Raw genomic sequence first — 24,595 nt, forward strand, 5'->3', positions numbered from 1 at the left:
GCCCTAAACACCATTGTAAGCGCGCATCGTCTTTACGCGTCTGCACCAAATCACCTTGCCTTGTTGTTCTATGCCAAGGCTCACTGCGTAATATGCCTGCCATTTCCCGCGGAAGCGGTACGCGATCTCGAAGACGTCAGCCTTCGGAAGATAACATAGAAGACGGAGATCCCACCCAACGCTCGCGGACTGAGGACGTTGAAGACGCCGAAGATGCACGACCTACGCGTGCGTCGAGAACGGGCTCAAAGGCATCCAAGTCCGACAGGACAAGGGGAGGAAGGACGAAGAGCAACCGTTCCAAAGACGGAAATGATGATGCATCCGACGATGAGGATCAAAAGCCTGAGTTGGGTCTGGGTATTGACATCAACAACTTCCAAGACCAGCCGCTTTCCAAGGCAGATGCGCGGAAGGTAGCCGCCCTTGCGCAAGACTGGGAACAAATAAAAAGAAATATGAGATCTGCTACCCTTCCTCTCGTCGAATCAGTTGCTGTAGCTATGGCAGAAGCAGGCGAAAACAAAGATGGAGAAGAGGTCAGATTTACTCGCTGATAGCTTTACTGCTACTGTTTATGCTCATAATCCCTTTATGCAGGCTCTTAAAGAACTAGAAGACACCGAGACGCTCATGCGAGAGCTCCTCGACCTGCAGGCGGAGCTTTTAGCCCACGAAGATACGCTGAATACACTCTCGAACAGCATTGCTCGCGGCGAGGCAATTGTGTGTCATAATTTCCTACATTGCCTTACAGCTGTGAGCCTGAACTAATCTGGATTTTATATTTTCAGGATAATATACAGCAACGGTACACAGATGGTGTTGATAACGCAAAGGAGTCATGGCAGAACAGAACGACAAGACAGAAATATGCGAGAGACGAAGATTACATCAGATTCAAGTCAAGTATCTTCGTGAGTCGCAGTACCCGTCCTCCATCATCCTGGCTTACTTTCCATTGTTCGTTGCGCGTCAAATGTATATTATAACTGACTTTGTCAATTGCAGGAGGTTCAACATCCCGATCAGGGCATGCCCCCTTTGACCGACTTCATTCCAAGCGGTGCGTTTAACATGACACAAATTGCCACATGTTGTACCTCCAACTAAAGTTGACGCGAATTAGAGGAGGGTGATGAGTCTGACGATGATGACGTCGCCGTCGGTGGTGTCTCGCAAGTGTATACCTGCCCACTAAGTCTAAGGGTCTTGGAAAACCCTATGTCCTCGTATGCTTCTTTGCTCCCATTACATTGATCGTCTATGTCACTGACTTGCTCAACTTTTCCGTATTTGTAGGAAAATATGCAAGCATAGTTTCTCCAAGGATTCAATTGTGGAATACTACAGTTCAAACCGGTCGTTAAAGAAGAAATGCCCTGCAGCTGGTTGTAGCGAGCTGCAAGGGTTGTCTGATTTTGTGGTAAGTTTAATTCTCTTTTTATTTTTATGATATTTGTTGCGATGCTCCATGTGCCCTTATGATTGATATTGCGGTTGATTGCTGATAACTGTGTATTCAACGCCAGCCTAATCTTGACCTTGAGCGGAAGGTCAAGGCACACGTCCGAAGAGAACAGCGACGACAAGCGGAGGCAGATAGCGAGGAAGAGCAAGTGGAGGAAATTATCGACTGAGCATACAGTCGTGATTAGCTCTTATTGCTGCATGGTCCCTTTCTGTCCAACTTTTTTGCGCATTATCGTAGCATGTACTTTCCAAGAGGTCCAGAGTGGGACTCCTTAATATAATCTTAAGGAAATGATAGTAATAAACAATAAAATTTGTTATTCTATCTCAAATTACTTGCTATTAGTCGAGATAGTGGGACTGACACCAACACAATTGTATAAAAATTATTTTTAGTGGGACTTGGAAGGTTCTGTCGGAGTCTGAATATAAGAACGCGGTCTCCTCAGGCATCACGTGCATCGCGACTTCAAACTTCGATGGCATGGCCAAGTCGTAACTCTACTCTGCACTGATGGCATGGCGAGCGTCACTCTGGTTCCGTCTCTAAAGGGTGCTGGCCCTTCCGCACCGCCAGTTACACCAGCCAGTCCTGCATTGAACTCAATTAGGTCCCGTTCGAATTCCCCAGTTTCCCCTCTTACTTCGACGGACCATGTTACTTATGGGTCTACGCGGAAAGATGCATGCGAGCGGAACACCCGCGATGTACCAATAGGAGACGACTCCAATCGATTAGCAGACGATCTTCAGAGTGATCAGACTCAAAAAGGAGAAAAGAGGCGGATGCTAAAACTCCTGAGTAGTCATTATTCTCCGTATTTACTGCTGGAAAACTCCGGCAGTGTTGCCCGAGATCACCTTGCGTCAGAACGCACGTTTCTTGCGTACGTGCGAACGAGCCTTGCTATTGCTTCGGCGGGTGTAGGTAAGTAGTCTGGACGCCCGTTGAGTAGAACTTGACGTGAAGAGACTAATCTATACCTGCAGCTCTCGTTCAACTATTTTCTGTCTCTTCATCATCGAGGTCATCGGACCGAATTAAGGAAAATTTACTGCGATTTGCCCGTCCCTTAGGTGCAACTATAGTCATGATCGGTATTATTGTGTTACTCATCGGTGCGTATTTCTGTCCCTTTCCGAATCCGCTTTACGAAAAACAGCCGAATAAACGTCAACGTGAAAGGTCTCTTTCGTTACTTCCGCATCCAAGCAGCACTCATTTCTGGCAAATTCCCTCCCGCACGCTTAACTATCGTGTTTATGTCCTCTGCAATTGTTTGTCTTGTTATCATCGTGTTTAGCATTTTAGTACAAGCCGCCCGTTAAAAGTCATTGTGGACAGCGGTTTTCAATACCAACCGATGCCATTATGAGGTGCTTATGCTTGACGTATGGCGTGTGTCAGAGGTCGGGTGTGGCGCCTGGATTCTTAAAGACAACGAAAAAGATCCCGCTTTTAACTTTATGGAAAAACTGTCTCCCATCCCTGGCCGCGAACCAGATGAACAGTATTGTAAGTGTATTACCGATACTTTACCTGACTGTGGTCCCGCATGATGGGACGTCCTAGATACAGAGAGTGCCGGCATCAACGCCCATACGCAATTTTCGTTTCTGATGCTAATGCACAATTACGCTTCTTTCTGGGCCCAGTGATTCTCAACGCGGACGACTCGTTTGCATGCTGTATGCGTCGCAACTGTATCTGAAAGCCTAGCGCTGCATGACTCGTACTGGAACAACGAAGCAACATCCGACGATCTTGCAGATGTGTCTGGACGTCGCTTTTCTCTGTGTAATTCTAATAGTCGCAGTTGACAAGACTTGCTCGTGCCTGTAGTCTGACTTGGCGTACCTTGTTGATCCGAAATCTCGCAATTACCACGTTAAAGATAGAACGAAGACATGCTCGAGGATCTGCGTATATGCGAATCCTGTCGCTGGCGATCATCTTAGAGTCATGGGACCAACGCTTATTCGCATGAAAATCAGGAGGCCCGGTCTCGAACATGATACTTCAGTTCCTTATCCCTCTAAGTGTCACTCATCTTGTTCTTTTGGCTCCGTACGAAGCACAAAGATGCTGCCTCCTGGACGGCAGGGCCTTGCGTTTTCAACGGATTTGTGCTAAGCAGCCCTCACTGCCGCCTTCCTAATATCGTTTGCCGTGCGACACATTCGGCACTATGAGGGGAAGCTGAGGTACTTATCCATGTGTGCTACGTGATGCAAATCATCTTTAGCCTATGGTTGGTTTTCACACTCACTAGATTCAGAAAATACACATCCTAATGCCTCTTTTGTTACATGTATCAGCAACTAACTGTCAGCTAGCTGTACGATAACCATCCTACACTTTCAACGACTGGCACTTGAAGACAAGGAACCTTGTTTTTTGGAATAGTCTACTTTCGACCCCGCACATTCTTGGTCCGCGGACCCGACCATGGTTTAGTGCAGTTTACCGCAGGAGGCGGATCAAGCAGACCAGGTTGCCTGTACATAGCCTGCCATTCAATCATCTTCCGCTTTGGTCAGTAGATGTGAACGCAATTCGTCCTGAAATGGTTGATGAGTTTTAACAATTGCCACTTACTTCAGGTATAAAAGCACGACCAGTTAACTGCTAATTCTTCAGCTTCAGAGTCATACTCCAGAGCTACTAAGAGTCGTTCTTACTCTCGCTACCAGTACATTAAGATGTCTCCGGCAAATCTCAACTTCACCTCTCTTGCTGCTAACGCTGTTATTCCGAGCAGCGGCAACAACTACGTTGTTGAGAACCTTGCATTCGCTCACGTCCTCGACAACTCGAACTCATTGCCCGTTGACGGTAATCCCGTTCTTGCTTGGTCGCAGAACAGTCCCCAGACTTCGAACCAAGTCGTAAGTTTTCTTTTTCTACAGCTTTTATTTAAAAAATTCAGTAATTAATGGGGTAATTTCTAGTGGACCTACCTTACCTATCCGTCGAGCAGCGGAGACAGTGTGTTTACCCTCCAGGCGCTGTCCACTGTTCAGAGCGGAAATTCTGTCGATGTAATCGGCGGTCGAGGAGGCTACTTGCGTCTTGACCCATCCGTGAGCTATCCGATTTATCTCCCCGATTCTTTAAGAACATAGCTGACTTATTCGCTTTAGACGAACAAGGTTGTACACGGAGGCCAGCCGCAAGCTTGGAAGCTCGTCGAGATAGCGCCGACTATCTACAAGTAAGTCAAAGCCGGTCATGCCTGTGCATTATTGGGTGTCCTGATGACATTGCATATAGGATTTCTCCTTTCGAAGACATCATGTCTAACAGTGGAAAGCTTGTCGCGACCGACATCAACCCAGTGAGTCTTGCACCATCGAAAATTGTTCAATAATTAATTACGAGAAAAAAATTTGCAGACGACTCAGAGCATCTCACAGAACCAGTTGGTTATTCAACAAGATGTTTCGTCCCTCCAGCAGCTCTGGACCTTCAACTAAGCGGTGCAAAATACTTGTAACTGCTAGCAGGTAAAGGGGAGGATGTTTATCTGGGTATAGAGTCGAGTATATTGTCGGTCGTTACTATTTGCTTGGAATTTTTTTGTTCCCTATTCGATCTGCAGAGTATTATTGACGTTGCTGTGCTTCTTATAAGTCTTTTCAACGTGGACTGTTAAATTTGACAGTAGAACACAAAACCCAATAATCGAAACAGCTCAAAATCTTCGAAATGAACCAGGGAATTAAACTAGAGATTTCATTAACTATGAATATATTCAAGAGCAAAAAGATTGAAATATTACCCCTGAGGTCCAACAGGACAAGCCTTTCATTTGACTGGTGTGGTACTCCAGCATTTGGAACTCAGATTTAGAATCCGTTCCAGACGCGTTATGGTGTCAAGATCACGTGAAACCAGTCCTGTCCACGCCCAGTTAAACCAAACTCCGGAAATGCATATATGGTTCAAAGCTTTCCCGGATTTTCTGTACTCAGCACCATGCGAAGAAGGAGATCTCATATTCCTAATCCAAGTAATTGTATTGCAGAGAACCCTGGAACTCAGCCAAGCCGTGAGGTATGCTTGTATGCTTGGCTAGCATCAAGCATGTGCAATGTTCTCATCTGTGGATGGAAAAGCACTTCGGGCGGGATTGGCTCTCGGAGAACGCCGTTCCTCGTTCATCCGCTTCATTAGTGTTTGGGGTTAACTCGTAAATAAGCAAGACAGCCGTCTACATCCGAAGGCCCTCCCTACTTTGCCTTGCGACGCTTTGCTGTATCCATCTTGTTGGTGCACTATGCGACTCCAGTTTTGGACCTTTTGCGTCGGCACCGAAGTGCATTTCTTCCAATCCAGCTACGTAATGCCGTTATTGCAAAGCGGCGAGTCCAGAAATCTTTCAGCACTATCCCCACCAGCTCCCACCCTTCATTTCGAAGCCTTCTAGTCCATGCCGTGTAAACTAAAGTGGATTTTTCCGGTGGCCCGCCAGTCCAATTTTCATACGCGACCAGCGAACATAATGCGTCTCGCGTAACTCCACGCTTTTAATATTGCGAGACCTGTTCTACTGTACAGAAGTTTCTTCGCTTGAACTTTATAACTTCCTATCTACGCTTAATGCTTGGTTGACCATTTCTGTCATGCTTCGAACTCTCGCTGCGGTGCTAATAATCCTCGAGTCAACCCCACTTTCACCCATCACTTCGCATTCACCACGGTATTCCGAACCATCACATCTTGACCAATGAAAATAATTGGATGCATACAAACGAGGCTAGCATCAGCATCTAGAATCTAGAACAAGCTGTCTCTGGGTTATAATTTAATACACACTCCCACCACAAGCCTGGTCATGAGTTCACATTGCCCACACGATGATGCCATCCAGAAAAAATTATGTCTCATTCTCCATACTCGTCATACCTACCGACAGACTCACGAATGCAAGACATCCATAATTTCATTATCAGCTCGTCTGAAAGTAGTGGACAATGCCGATTTTGCCTGTCTTTAATTTCAATTTAATGTTTATAATTAATAAACGTTTATCCAGCCATGCGGTGATTAACTTTCACCACACCAAATACACGCCCCTTCACATAAAGATTACATGAATAGCTTCCGTCTAGACTTAGGTGAAAATTTATTGAATTAGGTGCCATGATGGAAGCGTACCTGATTGGCGTGTGGGGAGAAATGTAAAAACTCTATACGCGGATGATCGGTTTGCTGCGCGGCTTGTGGAGATCTGCTGCTAAGCGTTGAAAAAGAAAATATCGCTAAGTAATCCTGTGAGACAAAATGCTGAGCCATGAATTTGCTTTCTCATCAACTGCTGAATGATGTTTGTGCATGCTCGCCAGATGCCACAACGTATGCATGCAAGTTGACTGAATCAGGCTGTTGCAAGCACAATCTTTAAGCACTTTTCATTCGTAATTCTAATATATTAAATGCTATGCTGTTTATTAATTCGGAATGAGAGGGGATGGTGATGACGATGACTGATGCAATGCAAGGAAGATGAAAAATGCGAATGCCTACGTATCATACTCGTGACGTTATTGATCGTTGCAGTGGTGCAAAAGATGGTAAAAGAAAGTGAGGAAGAATACAAGTGAACAACGAAAATTTCCTGAGATTTTGACGCCATTTTTTGTCGGATGCAGCATAGGGATGCGAATAAACGACACAAACAGGATAGGGTGGAAAGGGAGTAGGACGAGGAAGATACCACCATGACAGGGAAGCAGCAGACAGAGAGTAATAAGGTGCTAGCGGAAGCGTAGACGGAAGCTGAGCCTGTACACCGTGAGTACGGTATATTTTTGTCATGGGAAACACAACAAATTGAATCTCCGTTTTTGGGTGTAGCAATGGCGTATGGTCTGGGTGGACTGGGTCGTGGCGTAGATGCAACAGACAGGCGAGCACGAATAAACGTGGCACCTGATAGTCGTCGACACCGGGGTTGGACGTATCGGAATTTGTGATCCAACGAACAGCAAAGACCAAAACGAGAAAAAGATGTGAGAATAGAAGTGGGAAAAGGAGTACCTCTACAAAGAGAATTATTTTTATGCGCGGAGTTCCGAAAGCGAAATATGTAACATGATCCTCGTAAGACCGTGGCGTGAAGTTGCTAGCAAAGATGCGGAGACGAGGACTGAATTTTGTTATGCCCAGTAAAGAAATGCCGAATTGAATAAGATGGGGGAAATGCACAAGGAGGATGCAGAATTGAATAGAACACATCGTGGCGACGAGGAGCATATGACCCAAGAAGCAGACAAAATCACGAGTCTCGTGTAACAAGCACATTGAGCACTTGTCAATGGTCGGCTAAGCGACCTTTTTTGAATTGGTAAATGGCACCAGATTTACTAATTTTGATGAGAAGAATCCGCGAACCACCAATGGAGTCCTAGCGTGGGCTTGCCCTTGCCGCACTGGCTGGGTCCTGGACCTCCTCACCAGTGCGTCGTGCGGGAGCAGGAGTGCGACCTCGTCCCCGTCGGTAGCCACCGGCACATCCAGTCGTTGCTTGCTTCGTCTCGGAGCTAGCACGTCGGGATGCGCGTCCTCGCGTCACCATTGCAATCGCACTTGCCTCGGGATTCATCTCGGTTGGACTGGCACGACGAGAAGGCTGTCGAGAACTCGAGTTGGAATGAGTCTGAGAGCGTGAAGACGGACGGACTGGGAAAGAAGCGAGGAGGGAACTCGAGAGGGGATTGTTCTGATTGAGACTCGCAGCATCCGTCACTGAGGATGATGAGACCGAGGATGAACGCTGAGAGGAAGAGTAGGCATCGTCAAATTCCCTATCTTCATCTGCACCTAAGCCATTGTCCTTCTCAGGATCGAGGGAGGCAGATTGAAAAGCATGCGAGATGAAGTTTGCATCGTCCATGTCCTCAGATAAAGATTCGCCACTTTGGATACGCAATTTCCGCGCGCGGATCGGTCCGAGGCGCTGAGAATAATCGTTGTCCATCTCAACATCTAAGGAGCTGTCATTGCCGCAAGAAATCCGATCCATTTCCGAATCTCCAGTCAGGAACTCGCCATTCATGGAACGCTTGCTGGCTTGACGTCGTGCACGAGCCTCCCGGGCCTTCACGAGCGGGCTAGACTCGAAGCTTGGGAAGCTATACATGAATGGTTCCGCGGGAGGGGGAGATGTCGGAGTAGGTGGGGCATGTAGCACCGAAGAAAAATCGAGCAACGCTTTCGCATTTTGTACATGTCGATGTTCGCTACGGCGCTCACGACGCCCTAGCACACTCGCATGAGTGTCAGAAAAGCCCCGCTGATGTTGCGTGACCGTATCTGCACGGGTGCGTTTTGCAGGAGTTCGCGGTACATGTGTATGAGAGGCTGCGGAGGTTATGTTGTTCTTATGTTTCTCCCACAAGGCTGACAGTGACTGCATTGTGGCCTGCTTTGCACTATTTGATTCAATATGTGCCTCGTGAGCAACAGCACTAAAGCTCAACAATGTCGGAGACTGAGTCTGAATGGGTGACATTTGAAAAATAAGGTCCTCATCGCTGGCGGTAGTTCCGGCTTCACTGAGCGGGGGTGGCGGTGAACAGCACGGCGGTAAGGCAAGTGATAGGTGCGGACGAATATGGTTGGTATTCAAAGTGAGTCCATTACGAACGACACGGGAACGAGTGCGGCCGCGGGACGGAGATGAGCTTAGCTCCTTGCGAGCACGTATTGCCATGGTGGAACCTTCGCTGGGTCGAATACTCGCGGTGTGGCTGCATCTATTCTCGTCCGAAATAGTTCGGGTGCGAGGGCGATGGCGGACTCGTAGGACACGACGAGAGGGCGGTGGTGTGAGAGGCTGTTCCATCGCTGTCCTTCAGACTGCCGGAGAACGGCTCTTATATACAAGTAGCACGGGAGATGCGCGAAGGTCGCAGGAGGGGGTCACCTGGGCTACAAGCTGCCATTAGAGAGCCAGTTGACATGATCAAGCACGTAAAGATCGCACCTTCGTGATCGCACCTTTACGGACTCGGACTGTTTCGCCACTAATGGAGATGTCGCAGCAGTGCACGGTGCGACGACTAAAGGCGGAATGCAGTACGCCACTAACACGGAGCCGCAGGGTGGCAGACTACGAAGGTATTTTAGAAAGTAGATGTCTTTGGGACAGCTGGGAGATTGGGCTGACGACGGGTAGAGGGAGGCGGGTGGGGAGGCTGTGAACGAGGAAGATTTAGAGACAGGAGGGAGAATAGAGCGCTGTAGTTATAGGTGGGACAAAGAGTCTGAAACGGATGTAGTTCCCAAAGCAGTATCAAGCGACCGACCAGGACGGTGATTGTTGTAGGCCGAAAACAACACACGCCGTCACCGCGCAGCCGGTGTGACCTACTTAGTTGCCCCTGCTCCTGCAGACGACGAACAAGCGCGATACACGCAAAGAAAGTGCTTGGGAGGGCACAGAGACAAGATGGCAGACAAAGGGCAAAGAGTGTGAGCAAGCACGTCCTTTTATTACAATTTCCCGTGAGTCACACATTGCGCGATTTCGTGCACCCGAAGAAGGCAGGTAGACCCGTGCGACGGCTTGACGTCACGCATGCGTCCGACTGAGGACCCTTTCGGTGTCAGGTTGTCAACCGAAACCCGTCCGAATACGGAAGGCATCGAGATTAAAATTTATGGATCGGAAGCAACATTTTTCTCATTTCAGCAGCTCTCGCGGATGGCCGACCCACGTTCGTCTTCTCATGTGTCCTCTCATGCATGTGTATTTACCACTCCGAGCCAGTCCTACGTCAGTCTGCGACGGCTCGGGGCGTGTACGGGATGCTTGCTTTCGGGCCTGCAAACGTGACTTGCCGGCGAGCAGTAATTGGGGTTCGTCCATACTTAGCTGGCGCTTGACGGATGGGGACCGCGTCGGACAAGGGTGTCGACGGGTTCTTTCACATACGCTTTCCAGTCATCCTGGTGCAACTAGCGCTACTACTGCTCGCATGGCGAGACGTCCACGGCCACTATTCGAAGATCCAGAAGCACACGACCATTTTAGTGCGCTGGCACCCCTCACGTCCTTACCCAGTTGTCACTGGTTCATACACACTGCCCACAGGTCGTTGTCAATCGCGTGCTCGTTCTGATCTGGTGCACCATAATCAAGTATATTACACAATACGCTGAGCCGCAGTGCGTCAAGAAATATTCGTCATTGATGATGGAAAGACGTCAAGTGACACTATTATTTGTACTGCGGGATGACAGACGGGGTCTTCACTAGCAGGATCTTCTCGGACCAAGTACAGTGTTCCGATGTCTTGTCCACAAGAGGGTTATAAGATAAATGCAACGCAGCGTGCTGGCACTCCCTTCACTTTCGCCGATTCTCCGAAGTCTGATCTGTGTGCTATTCGATTCACTCTTCACTGAGGTGGTTCTTGATGCGGTCTACTTGGGCAACCACCGTCTTCTGTGGTCAAACACCGGTGGATCGCCATATGCACTTCTTCCTCATTTTCTCCGCTCAAATCTTTCCTAATCGCACCGCCGCCGCTCATCAGAATTGTCAGAATCTCTTCGCTGCGGTTATCCCGCGTTGGCGCCGCGACTCACAAGATCGCGTCAAGACCCGGTTAATGCCAGACATCACATCCGCCTTCACCCATCATTCACTTTCGCAGAATCACATTGATTTTCGACATGGATCATCCTTCTTCTTGCAATTGTCCAGACACTCAACTACCGCAATGCGCCGCTGTGCATCAACACTAATCTTCATTATCATAGTTTATCCTTGATGAATGATCTTGTGCTCCTCTTCACAAAAATTTTGGGTTGAGGATCATCCTGTTTCGAAGCTTCGTATTCACGCCCTGCCTTCTTTTGCTCTCATCCCGAAATTGTCCACTTCACAAATCGAGTCGAATACCCTCATTTATGTAAGAGCTTCTTTACATTTCCGGTTGCGAGGTCTGGAGCTTTCGAGAGACATACTCAAGAACCCCTGAATCTATTTGTGGAAGGCTTCCCCAATACATGGTGTTATATTGTGGACCATTACTGTTGCTACGAACGCCGTCACCTCAATATCGCTTCTCTTGTTCTGTCAATATGGCTGTAAATGAGTCACCATTTTATCAATGGGCTTAAATCGGACTTCCGCTCGCGGGCCAAGCCGGGTATTCTCGTCTTCCCGCTCGTCTAGACTGAAACTTACAGTACAGCTCTCATAATCATAACATTTTAAGACTGTCACGTTCCACAACCGGTGGAGTCGCGCGTTTGTTTGCGTGCGCGTGCGTACCATCAATTGTCCGTCATGACACGCAAGTATTGCAATATAACACGTTAGTCCGGCTAACCGTAGGCAATTTACCGATGTCGGTAGGTCGTCCGAACACAGATCATATGTCTATCCTTCTTCATGTGATCACTACCATGTCAAGCTTGACGATTCCAAAATTAATTGTCCCTTCGCTGAGGATGATCCCAGTCCCGAATGCACAAGCAAGCACCGTGTAACCGGACCACAATCCATTTTATCGTGTATATCCGATGGCGTGGAAACCGGTATATTCCAATAAACTAAATTAATACGATTTTCTTTCTCTTTGGTAATGTGGTTGTCTCGGTATGCTCAACGGGTTCGCCGGCAAGGGTCGCTCACACCCCAAATCCATTTTCTTGTCAAGGCATCATTAGACGTACTCACTGTCTCAATATGGCGTCTCACTTAACCAACAATAGTTGTGGGTCAATTCGCTTATTTCGATTGTGTAGCAAGCCGAGCTCAGTTGATCTCGTTTCACTCCTTCTGGCAGTCCTTACCGGAACATGTTGGATTTGTGCATGTAGATGTAAAATGTCAAGTTATACCGCCGCCGAAAAGCCCGGGAAAAGGAGATATCAATTCTACTATCTAGTGGCGCACGAATTATGATTTGTGCTCGAAAGCGGAGCTTGCTTTATCATCCTCTTTTCGTGATAGTGATAGAGCGATGTCCTTGTTGACCTGGGCCTTCCTAAGAAGCGTCTACTCGCTACGTTAAAGTCAGGGATCATCGATGCTATGCGAACAGCTGTGGTGATCGGCACTAAACCAAGTACACAAGAATGGCCTATTATTCCATTGTGTTCCTCGCCCTACACGACCAAACGTTCTGTGATCAAGTCTACCAGGTCCTTGTTCTTTCCTGACATTAATCCCATCGCCTATGAAACTAGTTTACAGTTTCGCCACGGATGTACCTGTGGTCCTGTGAATTAAAATTCAAATCAATTGGTCAGCAGAATATACCGATTATCAGAGTTGTCGCTAAGACACTTTCGGGCGTTCAAATCTCAGTATCTCAGCAGATAGTAGTTCGTCGGGTGTTATAAAGCAGATACTGCACTTACTACCTTATACTAATACGTTGAGACGATAGCGCTCTCTCCCTTCAAGCTAGATTTGTCTTAGTTAGACTTTGGTGGGACCAGGCGCAGCTCAAACTTTCTATCGAAACTTTATAACTTGTCTGAGATATATTGATTTTTTGATCGGAATCTCGACCAGTCTCGTTTCGCCTCGTCATGTGTAGGTGACTGCGCATGCGGGAGCTTGAGCCACACATCATCATTGAAGGCGTGAATAACGGTCAGATGGCATATTTGATTACATTATGTGGCGTAAAAGTAAATGATGCCGGAGCGTCAGGTCAGCATAATCAAACGCATATAGTATGATATACTCAGCATTTAGTCAAGGTCGAGATCTAGGGGTACGTACTTTATCCTTCCTTGCGCAATCATCACGACAAATTCGTTAGCCCCTGATAATTTTATTGATTGCTGTGCGGGAATTTTTACAGATTTTAACGGAGACCTGTGCGGTATATTCAGTAGACATCCTTGGGTCTGAGACAATGGTCGGGTAGCCAATTTGGGGACCACATCAATATGTATCGGTCAGGACAGGATATAGGTATCTAGTGACGGGGTTACGGTGGTTTTTAAGGAATAATGGGAGGAAATTGTGTTGAAGGGGACCCTGACAGTGAGATAACACTCTGCCGAAGGTGAGCTTTTATTGTCCGAAGAGCATGTCGTTCCTGGTGTGTGGTATTAGGTTTGCACAGTCTAAAAATTCGTCGAGAATTTACGTATACCGCATCGCATGGAAACTAGGGTCAATCGATATGACCGCCGACAGAGCGCCAGCAACAGCATCCAACTGGGCGTGCAAATTGAGCTTCAAGTAGAAGTGGATATTTCCTCACCTGCCTGCGAAATGAAAGTGAAGGATCAGTTACGTAACCCATCAAACGCGAGCACGTGATGTTACAAAGTGACGCGTTTGTTTGTCTTCGCTGGGTCTGAAATCTGAAAGTCAATGAGACACGCTGCAGAGTCTCTCAAAAGGCATCAACGCCATGACCTCTCAAGGCATCGCCGTACCCGCTTGGCAAACCGATGATCTAGCTGATGAATGGGTCGAGGAGGAAGACGATGAGGACGAGGCAGCTGATGGAGAGCCACATGGGCCGGAGCAGCCGCCAACACAAACTATGCAATCTACCTTTAACGCTCCGGGAACATGTAACTTCGGTACAACTAATATCGACGCACGGAATACGAGTCAAGAATCCGAACCAACGGCTGGCGTAGGGACTTTCCTTGTTCATTCAGATATGCCAGCTGCGGACTTGCCTCAAACGCCAGGAGTTCGAAAGAAGAAGGGCGGAATCAAGGACATTTTCAGTCCGTTGCAGCTAGAACGAATGTTTGATCCACCGTCACCTCCGAAATCGACGTCACCACATACGTCGACCCCACAGCAACGACTATTAGGCTCACCAAGCCGACATCGATCGACAAGTCGTCCCGTAAAACCATCGAAGCTTTCCCAGGTCTTTGGCGCATCTGCTTTAGCTGAAGAGTCTGAAGCAGGACATGGTGCAGCGCACCAGGATGAAATATTGGAGACGGATATGCCAAACATTGCTGCATTTGGTGAAGCAAGGCCAAGTCCTACATGTCGTTTCACGTTTTCCGTCCCGTATTCCGTGCCTCGATTTCCGGCTCGCGTGAACTTCGGTACACCCGATGTAACATCTCCCATTCCTAATGACAACGACAAACATAGTCTACCAGTACAAAAGACGCCATTCCCTTCTTCACGATCACAACGACTTGCGGACCAGCAACACACTCCTAATGACTCACGATTACGCCTATTCCAGTTCCAGTATGACACCTATACGCGAGAGCATCTCTCGGCCATCGTCGACTCCTTTGGCATTAGCTCTCCTTCCAATATCAGCAGTAGCAAACAGAGTATGGGCACCATCCTTCACGATTTACCTGCGGAACAACAAGATGAACCGAACCACGAGTTTCCGCTTGAGCGTGCTGCAAAGAGGCTTAAACTCACTCCTCCATCGGAATTCACGCCTGATGGTCCACACCGGGACGTACAGGGGCCGGTTCAGCATCAGATCACGAAGAGGGACTACATTGGAGAATCTCAATCGTTCATGCAACAAATTAGACGAGCACGGGATCTTTCGTTCATGTCTGCTACAGAAGGTCCTGAGCAAGACGCTGGATGTCCCTTGGTAATGTCCGACCGTGAGTAGTTTTAACAACTCTTCAGGTGATAATATAAAATAATATAGGGAAATCTTCACCATTCTTAGGCACAAACACTCATGCGCAGGCTCAAGAAACCCATCCAGAGAACGTCGCCTCTTCATCCTCTCCTTCGACAGGGAGTAAAGCTAATGCTTTCGGAAGCAAATATACTGCTATGGCTTATCGAAAGCAAGCCGCGGAACTAATGGCAAAAATAAAGGGCGACCCTAGGCTTGTCTCCGGAAAAGGTGATAACTCCATTCTCAGCCAAAGGAGTGAAGAAGACGTCCCCAATGTCCGAGATCGCTCTTGCGGCCCATCTCCCGAGAGCAGGCCGAGATCCCCAGTCAAGAGACGTCTTGAAGACAAGGAAAATCAGTCTGACATGGACCCAGACCCGGATCCTCCTTCGTATGCCGCGAGCATAGCTTTGAACAGAAGGCAATTCAATGAGGAATTCAACACGAAAGTACAACCTCCTCAACGTCATTTTCCCGCAGCAAATCAAAATGCACGAGGAGTCGTCATCATGCCAGTTGCGATACCTGAAATAGTGTCGCCTATCGCAGATCGTGTTCGTTCACCTAATCCAACATTTCTCGCACCACCGCCAACTGCGTTTGGCAGTATGCGGTTCGCCGCTCAGATGCGAACTACGAGCACGAATGAGGACCTTAACCGTCTCGTTTCGTCGGGCAGCACCGTGACTACTGCAACAACGCTCACTGCTGGCAGCGCTGGTTCAGGTGTGAAGCATGCTGGTCCAGCACAGATGGTACGGATTGCACCTGGTGATTTGCCGTCAATACCAGAACGTGTCGGTAGTATGGTCTTCGATCGCACACTCGGGAGATGGGTAAAAGAGCGAGGTAGCTCTGACAGAACTATCGTGCGGTCCTCTAGTCAGGGAACAACGGCTCTGGGATCGCCCATTGGACCTGAAGGATTCACTGAAAGTGAAGATCCTTTTCGAGACATCGAGAGCCTCCGTGATGGAGAATCGGGACATTCACCTCCTGCTGGGGATGCCGCAGACATCATACTGGGACCAATCGACTATAATCAAGATGGGACTGATGGAACGGATGAGATGCACGTCGTCAGCTCGGACACCGATTCAGATTTCGACGACGAAGAGGACGCTCAGATATCGATGTTCTCATTTGACCAACCTCCTCCAGGCACGGTACAGGCTATGGCTGGCGATGACGATGACGTGACTGACAGCGACGTGGACAATGCGATCTCTGATACGGAAACTGAAGGTGAACCAGAGCTTGTCGACCATGAATTTGAAGGGAAGGAGAACGAGGACTTTAGCAAGGAATTGGCTTCCATGTCAATTCATGACGATCAACCACAGTTTGTTGAGGAGGGTATCTCGACGTTTGCTGCACCGGGAGCAGGGGCTGGGCCTATACGAAAGGGCCTTGTGAATTTCAGCCCAGATCCCATCGTCGTAGCTACGCCCTGCAAAGTTCCGAGGCCAACCATGCAACCACCCCGGTCTGCATTGAAGAGCGCAAGTGTCACACCCATTAGCAAGACAGCTACAGGACGTGGACGCTCCGTGAGCTTCTCGGACGGCCGCAAAGATGGAAAGATCGTTGGCTTGCATGCTGATCGGGTCCGAGAAGAGGTGGTGCTTCGAACGCCTGGCGTACCAATCTCAGATTCTCTTCAGTCTGTCCCTTCTGTGCGCTCGAAACGCATCATGGAGATGTTGGAAGATATGGAAGAATCATGTAAGTTGCAAGTACCATATCTCGAAACTGAGGCAATGACGTTATCCCTTCGCAGTGCTGGACGATGAAGATCAAAGTATTGGACACCAACACAGGCAGACGGTGCCCTGCAATAACGGGCAGGGAAGCGCGGAATTGAGCGTTGCGTCTCCGCGCTCCTTTATGCGTTCTCCAACGATCCGACGACAAGGTCAATCCAGTCCACGACGCGTAAACACACCTTCTCGAGTGAACGCAACATTCCTTACCGAATGTTCGTTTGGGGTCGCGCATGATCGTCTCGTCGAAGTGATTACCGACGTGCAACCATTTGAGCCGTATTGGGAATCATTGAGCTCAGTGAATTTAGCTGGGCGTAAACTCGACAGTGTCGCCCGACTCAAAGAGTTCCTTCCGAAGTTGGATTCATTAAATCTGTATGTTTAATCTCCATTCATTGGACTTGTTGTCTTGCCTGACCGACGAATTTATATTTTTTACCTTTACATTACTTTTCTTCAAGAAACAACAATTTATTGTCTTGGTTGAGCGGCATTCCGAGTACTGTGCGCACATTGTCGGTAGCTTCAAATACGTACGTATTTCCCCTCGTTATCCTCTGTTGCTCCACCAACGTTCGTATTGCAGGCTTACAAGATTGACCTCGTTTGGACATTTGTCGAACCTGGAAAACCTTGATATTAGCTATAATGATATTAATTCCTTGCAGCGTAAGAAATCCATTGACTAATTATTGCCTGAATGTCTGACAGTCTGTATACAGAGCTGGAGTGTTTGCGCCATCTTCGTGAACTCCGTGCGGACGGCAACAAGGTCTCGAGTCTTGATGGACTTGAGCTTTTTGATGGTCTCTTGAAGCTCAGTCTAGAAGGCAACCAGCTCCACGAAATTGACTTGACGGGCATTCGATGGTAGACTTCTTGTCTTATACAGGCTTCTTGGAACTGATCTTGTTTAATTCCCCTACAAGGTCTCGGCTGGAGCTCCTCAATCTCAGTAATAATCGCCTTGAGAGTGTTCGTGGCCTTCATGAAGCTCCTTCACTCATTTCAATTAACCTGGGTATGGAGTTTTTTTTGGTCCATATACTGCTTGGAATACAGTCCTAATTCTCAAGGAAATTCAGACAATAACTTGCTGGCAGCGCTTGACCAGCTAGAGTATTCCTCGGAGCAAGATCGTGGTTCTGCGGCCAATGCTTCGTTTATGCAGAAGCTCCGGATACTTCGATTGAGTGGGAATAGGTTAAAGCGACTCGACGTGACACGTTTCCCCAATCTTCGTACCTTGTATGTCGACAATAATTGTTTAGCTGATGGGAGGGCTTGTCAACGCGGACAGGCGCAGAAGACAACCCGACAGAGATTGATCGGCCTTCGACGTCTCTGCAAGCTCGAAAATTTCAGCGCACGGAACCAAAGCGTTCCTGGCATGCGAGATTTGGGTTTGTAAGTGTTTAGGAACACCAGCTTCACGTCGAACCCATTCTCTAAATTTTTGTGTTATTAATAGGCAGCTTCAAAGCAATGATGTGCGAGATGTCAAGCGATTGTATCTCTCCGGTAAACGCACTTTTCTTTTCAACTTACGAAAAATGAGCGACGTTTTGACATTTCGGATCTTCGTTTTCAGGGAACCCGTCTCCAATACCACTCGGAATAGATGCTCAAGCATGCTATAACCTTGTTTATCTGGAACTCGCAGCGTGCCGACTTACGACTCTGCCACCCAACTTCTCCTCTATTATGCCGAATATCCGAGCCCTGAACCTCAATTATAACTTCCTCGAGACGGATGAGATTGCTCGTGGGCTAGTCGGATTGAGGCGTCTACGAAAATTGACGATCGTTGGCAACCGAATGACGGGAACGAAGGCACTTGTGAAGGTGCTGAACACAATGGGACAAAATATTGAGATGCTTGACTTCAGGTACGTATCAGACACTATTTTTCTTGTAAATATCTTCGCACTTCGAAGACGGCATATGATTCGGCAACATGCCAATCGGAACATCTCTTCATTCCGCTGAATACCGCACGTTCGATCTTGCCGACCTGACCATGTGCTGTCAGCCGGGTGCAGTCCTGATGTGAATTTTCCGAAGTTTCCCTTAGTTAGGCATTTATTGTGATCTTTTTCATTTTCCTAAGCTTCTTCAGGAACGACCTCGAATCATACTAACATAAATTTACTGGTTAGGATGAACCCGTGTACACTTGTTTGGTACTTGCCTCTAATTGTGCAAGACAAGGACAATGGTGCTCTCTTACAACCATCAGAACCACCAAGGGGCAAGCACCATTCGCCGTTTGCCATTGTACAACCAACGACCTCGAAAAATCCTGAAGAAGGCAATGACTTTAGAGGGACACAGAACGAAGGGATAACCACTGTGCCGTCATCGAGACCCCGCACCGGAGGATCGGGGACACGGACCTCCGATAGTTATGCAAATGGTTCAGCAAAGAATAGGGAGAGACACAATCCGTCACATTGGGAAGCTTTGGATGCGCAATTCCGTCGAGGGCTTCCAGACAAAGCATATGCAGGGCGTTTAGCGTATCGAGGTTTGATCATGCGCGCGTGTCCCCAAATCAAAATCTTGGATGGTGTCCGAACAACTGAAAAGGAGCGAAGAAAGGCTGAGGCTCTACTGAAGCGTGTTCTGAAAGAAGCGGGAGTGAAAGGTACAATACCTCGTGTCCTCGAGGATCGATAACGAGTATTCTGTTCGGCTCACCGAAGGGAGATACAGAGTCGCGCTTTCATCTAATTGCTGTGATATCGAGGCGACTCGAGTCGCGCTCAAAGTGATGCTATTGCGATGATACGAACCGGAGAAGCCATCAATTAGTGGGGTCACTCTTATCTGTTCGCTTCACTGCTAGTACCACCAGGAAAAGGGTCTCTATATTCAACGCTTACGCGTTTCGGGAAAAGATGCTGAATGCAGCCGTCAGTTGTGATGCAGTACAGCGTCTTCTTTCCTATACCTAGGATTTTTTTTCGTCAAATTTGTTTCAGTCATTTGCATCTTTCGTCCTGCTATCTCATTTCTTCAAAATTCCTTCTCAAGAACCTGTGTAACGCCGTCAACTTCAATTTGATTTGTACGTTATTCCACTTCAATGATCTCATTATCATATGCAATTCAGGATATAATAGGCTACATTCACTATCATGTTTTTCACGAATTTGCATTCATTGGCTTTTGCTTATGTCTCTTGTTTATCCGGCGCATTATTGTAGAAGCTTGTTCTTCACTTTGTACGGCATATGAGTTGTCCGTGACCAAGTAATGGGATGCAGGCAATGCCCCTTGATTCCTTTGCTTTGAGGAGGGGGGGGATAAAGTTTGCACACTCATCTTCAATAGAAGCTCGGAGGGACCATTGAACCGATGGCGAGTGCCCTGTGGAGAAGCTCGAGCAAGCACTCGGGATATGGGGAGTCCATGAAGTCCATTCACCATTCGGCATACCGACCAGAAAACGTGTAGAACGACATTGACCAAAAATTATTGATGAGGATAAGTACTTCACCGAGAATCCCAGGCCAGGAAGTAATCTAGCAACCTAACTAGAACCTTTCCAACCAATCGTGCTCGTTCAAGTTTCTCTCTCGGATGCAGAATATTTACTAAATCTGATGTTTAAAAAATAATCTGGCCTCTCCTTTCCTTCGAGCAAAATCTGAGGATTAGCCGTACACGCACATACGATATTTGTAAATCTACAAAGAGACGCTGAAAGCTTCTAGTTTATCCGCCGGCTTCATCTTGCATGGAACATGATGCATACTACGTCATTAATACCGGCCTGAAATTGGATAATTTTTGGATGTGTTTCAATTAATTTACGAGGATGACCTTTTGGTCTTAATTACACTAGTATGTTTTCGGGGCTATGAAATGTATACAATGAGCCCGGGTTGTCCCCCATGCGTAGGCATGAAGAATCGAGGCGGGAAACGAGGTCATACATGATAAATCCGTATGTACCTTCGCGCGTCATCAGATCACGGATGTCGCTAGCTCCTATATACTCGAGTCAAGCCAATGTAGATGAGCAACATTACTCCTTCAGGTCATCTGCAATGTGGGATCAGACGAACATAGCGCTCTGAAGATCCGGAAAGTGTGGATTTGTGAATATTACCGCCTGGTTTCTCACACTCCTAGCCTGGATAGATGGATTTGGCCTGGTTCAATTGGCAAGTGCATGTGCTTGAAAGAGTCCAGACTCACCGTCTCTCTCGATTTCATTCAAGGCTATTGAGGCATTGTACGGGAATAAGTTAGCCGGAGGTCCGTCAAGAACTAGGGATCATGATCGAGGTCTCTGACCTGTTTCCTCTAAAACATATATAGCTTAAGCTGCTTCCCTTGCATAGTACCTCTTGCAGCACTTGAGTAAGCCTTCAGACTAATCCCAAACGCCGCAAATTTTCACCACCGATGGCTAGCGTCGGATATGTGATTTCGAAATTTGTATCACTTTAACGTGAACCTGATACGTGTTGATGGATACTCCTATGGTCTCGGGGATGCAGCAGCTCCGCAGTATTCCTACTTACCAAGAATACAGCTCCCAATATGAACGAGGGGAAAGATTAGTAGACTGGGTTTACTCAAGAGGCTCGGGACTAGCCCTGATACGACGCCACCAAGGATCGCGCAGTTCCGTTTTCTTCGACATCAAGTTCGCAGAGCGGCGCCCAAAGCTCAGCTCAGATCCGTTCCCGTAGGTGTTTTGTCCAATTCATATTAATCGACAGTGGGAAAGACTTTTGCGGAATGGCCATTTTGTAAATCCAAAGGCAATGTCTGCGGAGCAGTAGATAGGATTAGTCCAAATATGGTCATGGGTCCATCCTTCCTAATTTGGAGATCTTCGCGAATTGAAGTGTGCAAGGTTCCCTTCACTCACTCTAGGACCATCAGACTCCTCCGGCTCAAGCAAAGCACATAGCCTAAGTGTAGAGCCGCTGGTTTTGCACATGTAGATGATAGACCAATCGGTAAGGTCAGAGAACCAGTTTGTTTCTAAAGCTGGTACATCTGGGAACGGTACGCGGATGAATTCCCTGCGGTCGCAGGGCCACATTGAACATCGGAACGAAAACCGCAACAAAATGAACCGATATAGAAAAGGTAGTATTATCGACGTCAGCTTAATGGTATCTCTCTTGACCGCTATTTTGTCCACCCGGGTACCTTCCAGCTGGCAGGAGAACATAATTGGGTGAGAACTTGCCACTTCTGCTGCATATGACATTCCTTCGCGTACACATTTTTAACCGGAAAACTGAAGCAACGCCGAAAAGCCCGGGGCGAGAGTTGACTGCGATTTGTACTATGCGCTTCTGTTCTCTCGACTACCTGAATCTGCTTTGACAAAATGTGTCCATCTGGACAGATTGTGCTCCGGAACCACGGTACCGGTCAACCAGGCAGGCCGAGACAGTCATTAAGTGCTTCTGCGGGAAACACAACTGGGTCGCGAGTATGATCTTGCCTTCAGACTGGGTTTTGCGAAGCAAAAATGGTACTCGACTAGCGAATAGCAAGTAAGATGTTGGTCGAAAATAAGCTATTGGTTTTTGCTGCATTTCGGAACAAGAATGCATTCCAGCCGGTATAACGAGATCCCGAGGCCCGGCTTGCTTTTCGACTCCTTACCAGACGGTAGCCGTCAATATTCGCCTCGTCATCGAGCGTCGTCACATTTTGGTTACGTTGGATCCTCTTCCTGAGCAAGAGTGTTAATGAATCTGAGCAGCTGAGAAATCTAGCTGCGTCGCAGCATTGATCAATATCAGTTCTTCATCAAGGGTGCCGACATGCATCAGCTTGGCTCCTCCACAAGTTTCGGGATACACAGCACACAACTATAGATTTTGACTCGCTCTGGAGTTGGAACGAAATAACAGTAGTGTGCCTAGCTACGGACAGGCAAAGTGGCGGGTCGTGGGGCGGCCTCCTATCACCATTGCGACGCACTGCCTCTCGGGCCTCGAGGTTGATATGAGCGGCAAACTGTTCCAGATCATGCGTCATTCTGATCAATAAACCGCGGAGTCAAGATCGTCGTCCCGCTCGCTGTCTTCGATTTACGCGGCTATGGGTGTCGCCCATCACAACGAGCTGTGCGGGATTGACAGAGGCTGTGCGTAACTTCGTACCTATCTTTCTCCCGCAGAGTAATTGTTCTGCATAATCTTACAAGCTCCTGTAGTAATGCACGAGAGTGAGTAAGTGCAATGCCGGCTTGCGCAGACTTCATGAAATGCGGTATTACACGAGGCGCAGGATCACTGCGTCGAAAAAAATACATTTTCTATTGACAAATTCTTTATTCCCTCTGGGCAAAGCGTGTTTGGGGACGAAACGAATTACCAAAGCGACCAGGGAAGAAATAATGGAAGGATTTCAATTCAGGTGAAATTTGTGAATATTTCTGAGACCGGGGCGGCCTTTCGAGAAGGCGCATCAACCCCCGAACTCTGGTTAGTACGATCGGTTTAGATGCATTATTCCGGAAAACTATCGCCTTTCACCGCCTATTGCATTTGATGCAGCTGTATTGACATCAAATCTTCTTTGAGAGTAAGTTCACCACAAATAACGGATAATCTTGTGAATAGTCATGTGCATGTAGAGAGCCACACTGAGGATGCAGACGGCCAGTAAATGCCGATCAGGGCGCATTTAACCTGTGACCAGGCCTGAGTTGAGTCATTATCGTCCTTGACCAGTCAGGGGTCTACATTGAAAGTAGTCTACGACCCTACCGACGGTGTACATATATGTTCTAGTTACCTCGTACGAGATCACGGACGGGTCGTCTCGGGTTGGCGCGCGGTCTTCTAAACACCGCTTGCTATTCATTTATTATTCATTGCGCGCCTACAAGTGTATGTGAAGAGGCGGTAATGTCCACAGAGGGTAAGGCAATATCGAAAGTCTAATGAATGGCAGATAAAGAAACACAGCACCATCAAACATGCGCTTCCTGAAGTCCGCCGACGTGCCCCGACGACCCTCCAAATACGGAAGCTGATACTGATGTAGAGTAATAGTATGTTCGTGTTTATTGGCGCATTCATTTCATCAATGATCTACCCAGGCTATCTCACTGCATCACACAGCTTTTCGTTGCGATCAGCGCACCCTGGTGGTGGCCGTGGGAAGGAGGATGTACAGGCACCTGTCCCAAAGCGGGAGCGAGATGCAGGGCAGTCTGCGGGAATCGGACGCAATACTTTGGACCCTCCCATCACTCTCTCGGCAACGTCAGGGACCAAAGGATCACCTGGTTAAACTCTGTGTAAAGGCGTGTTGATCATTGATGCTACTCAAATTCGCACATAAGAAGAAAGAAGTAAGATGGCGATGAAGCACTTTGCCAGTGTCAGTATGCGAAGACTACTTCTTGCTGCTACTTTTACACCGAGGACCTTGATGCATATGTGATGAGGACTTTGAGAAGACGGGTTTAATTGTGATAGGAATGGACATTCATTCGCTTAAAAGGAAACCATATATGTTGAGTGTCGTTCTCAACTCCCACAGAATATAAACAGTTCATTTGAGTTGAAGATCAAAGTCCGAGGACTAGAACCGTCATGATAACTATGCCGCATACAAAGCTGCGCCGCATTTGCTTTCGGGTGCAGACCCTATATTGTCATAAATCAATGTAGGTCCCTGACAATACATGGTGATGGTCCACATGAGATGGAAATCAGGGCTGTCTTCTATCCAACATTCGTCTTTGA

The 24,595-nt window shown here is 47.7% G+C and overlaps 9 protein-coding genes across 9 annotated transcripts; 6 read left to right on the forward strand and 3 right to left on the reverse strand.

The window, feature by feature from the left end:
• Positions 1 to 110: 110 nt before the first annotated feature.
• FOMMEDRAFT_129976 (uncharacterized protein) lies at positions 111 to 1,628 on the forward strand (the record flags this gene model as incomplete). The annotated part of the gene is made up of 7 exons (XM_007271777.1): positions 111 to 539; positions 601 to 726; positions 795 to 917; positions 1,012 to 1,066; positions 1,130 to 1,232; positions 1,303 to 1,426; positions 1,533 to 1,628. Coding segments are annotated over exons 1-7 (708 nt in total), but the record flags the coding sequence as incomplete, so codon positions are not given.
• Positions 1,629 to 2,259: 631 nt separating this feature from the next.
• Positions 2,260 to 2,802, forward strand: FOMMEDRAFT_97914 (uncharacterized protein; the record flags this gene model as incomplete). Its single annotated transcript, XM_007271700.1, has 3 exons — positions 2,260 to 2,401; positions 2,464 to 2,592; positions 2,660 to 2,802. 3 exons carry the CDS (start codon positions 2,260 to 2,262, stop codon positions 2,800 to 2,802), a joined length of 414 nt encoding a protein of 137 aa, XP_007271762.1.
• A 1,342-nt stretch (positions 2,803 to 4,144) lies between these two features.
• On the forward strand, positions 4,145 to 5,183 carry FOMMEDRAFT_149461 (uncharacterized protein). The gene is made up of 5 exons (XM_007271778.1): positions 4,145 to 4,362; positions 4,426 to 4,557; positions 4,618 to 4,688; positions 4,748 to 4,811; positions 4,870 to 5,183. Exons 1-5 carry the CDS (start codon positions 4,177 to 4,179, stop codon positions 4,948 to 4,950), a joined length of 534 nt encoding a protein of 177 aa, XP_007271840.1. The 5' UTR covers positions 4,145 to 4,176; the 3' UTR covers positions 4,951 to 5,183.
• A 1,823-nt stretch (positions 5,184 to 7,006) lies between these two features.
• Positions 7,007 to 7,714, reverse strand: FOMMEDRAFT_162369 (uncharacterized protein; the record flags this gene model as incomplete). Its single annotated transcript, XM_007271779.1, has 1 exon — positions 7,007 to 7,714. One exon carries the CDS (start codon positions 7,712 to 7,714, stop codon positions 7,007 to 7,009), a length of 708 nt encoding a protein of 235 aa, XP_007271841.1.
• A 169-nt stretch (positions 7,715 to 7,883) lies between these two features.
• On the reverse strand, positions 7,884 to 9,323 carry FOMMEDRAFT_137368 (uncharacterized protein; the record flags this gene model as incomplete). Its single annotated transcript, XM_007271780.1, has 1 exon — positions 7,884 to 9,323. One exon carries the CDS (start codon positions 9,321 to 9,323, stop codon positions 7,884 to 7,886), a length of 1,440 nt encoding a protein of 479 aa, XP_007271842.1.
• A 53-nt stretch (positions 9,324 to 9,376) lies between these two features.
• On the forward strand, positions 9,377 to 11,256 carry FOMMEDRAFT_162371 (uncharacterized protein; the record flags this gene model as incomplete). The annotated part of the gene is made up of 10 exons (XM_007271781.1): positions 9,377 to 9,399; positions 9,458 to 9,531; positions 9,582 to 9,598; positions 9,657 to 9,755; positions 9,807 to 9,952; positions 10,022 to 10,197; positions 10,262 to 10,513; positions 10,575 to 10,621; positions 10,724 to 10,860; positions 10,890 to 11,256. The coding sequence occupies 10 exons, from the start codon at positions 9,377 to 9,379 to the stop codon at positions 11,254 to 11,256; spliced, it is 1,338 nt and encodes a 445-aa protein (XP_007271843.1).
• Positions 11,257 to 16,977: 5,721 nt separating this feature from the next.
• FOMMEDRAFT_97540 (L domain-like protein) lies at positions 16,978 to 19,535 on the forward strand (the record flags this gene model as incomplete). Its single annotated transcript, XM_007271590.1, has 10 exons — positions 16,978 to 17,231; positions 17,345 to 17,389; positions 17,443 to 17,525; positions 17,579 to 17,726; positions 17,786 to 17,894; positions 17,989 to 18,263; positions 18,340 to 18,377; positions 18,448 to 18,745; positions 19,016 to 19,123; positions 19,295 to 19,535. 10 exons carry the CDS (start codon positions 16,978 to 16,980, stop codon positions 19,533 to 19,535), a joined length of 1,599 nt encoding a protein of 532 aa, XP_007271652.1.
• Positions 19,536 to 21,988: 2,453 nt separating this feature from the next.
• FOMMEDRAFT_162373 (uncharacterized protein) lies at positions 21,989 to 22,874 on the reverse strand (the record flags this gene model as incomplete). The annotated part of the gene is made up of 5 exons (XM_007271782.1): positions 21,989 to 22,038; positions 22,105 to 22,158; positions 22,213 to 22,420; positions 22,497 to 22,566; positions 22,768 to 22,874. The coding sequence occupies 5 exons, from the start codon at positions 22,872 to 22,874 to the stop codon at positions 21,989 to 21,991; spliced, it is 489 nt and encodes a 162-aa protein (XP_007271844.1).
• Positions 22,875 to 23,820: 946 nt separating this feature from the next.
• Positions 23,821 to 24,137, forward strand: FOMMEDRAFT_162374 (uncharacterized protein; the record flags this gene model as incomplete). The annotated part of the gene is made up of 2 exons (XM_007271783.1): positions 23,821 to 23,834; positions 23,897 to 24,137. The coding sequence occupies 2 exons, from the start codon at positions 23,821 to 23,823 to the stop codon at positions 24,135 to 24,137; spliced, it is 255 nt and encodes an 84-aa protein (XP_007271845.1).
• Positions 24,138 to 24,595: the final 458 nt, after the last annotated feature.

This window comes from Fomitiporia mediterranea, assembly GCF_000271605.1.
Source record: "Fomitiporia mediterranea MF3/22 unplaced genomic scaffold FOMMEscaffold_18, whole genome shotgun sequence".
Taxonomy (NCBI): domain Eukaryota; kingdom Fungi; phylum Basidiomycota; class Agaricomycetes; order Hymenochaetales; family Hymenochaetaceae; genus Fomitiporia; species Fomitiporia mediterranea.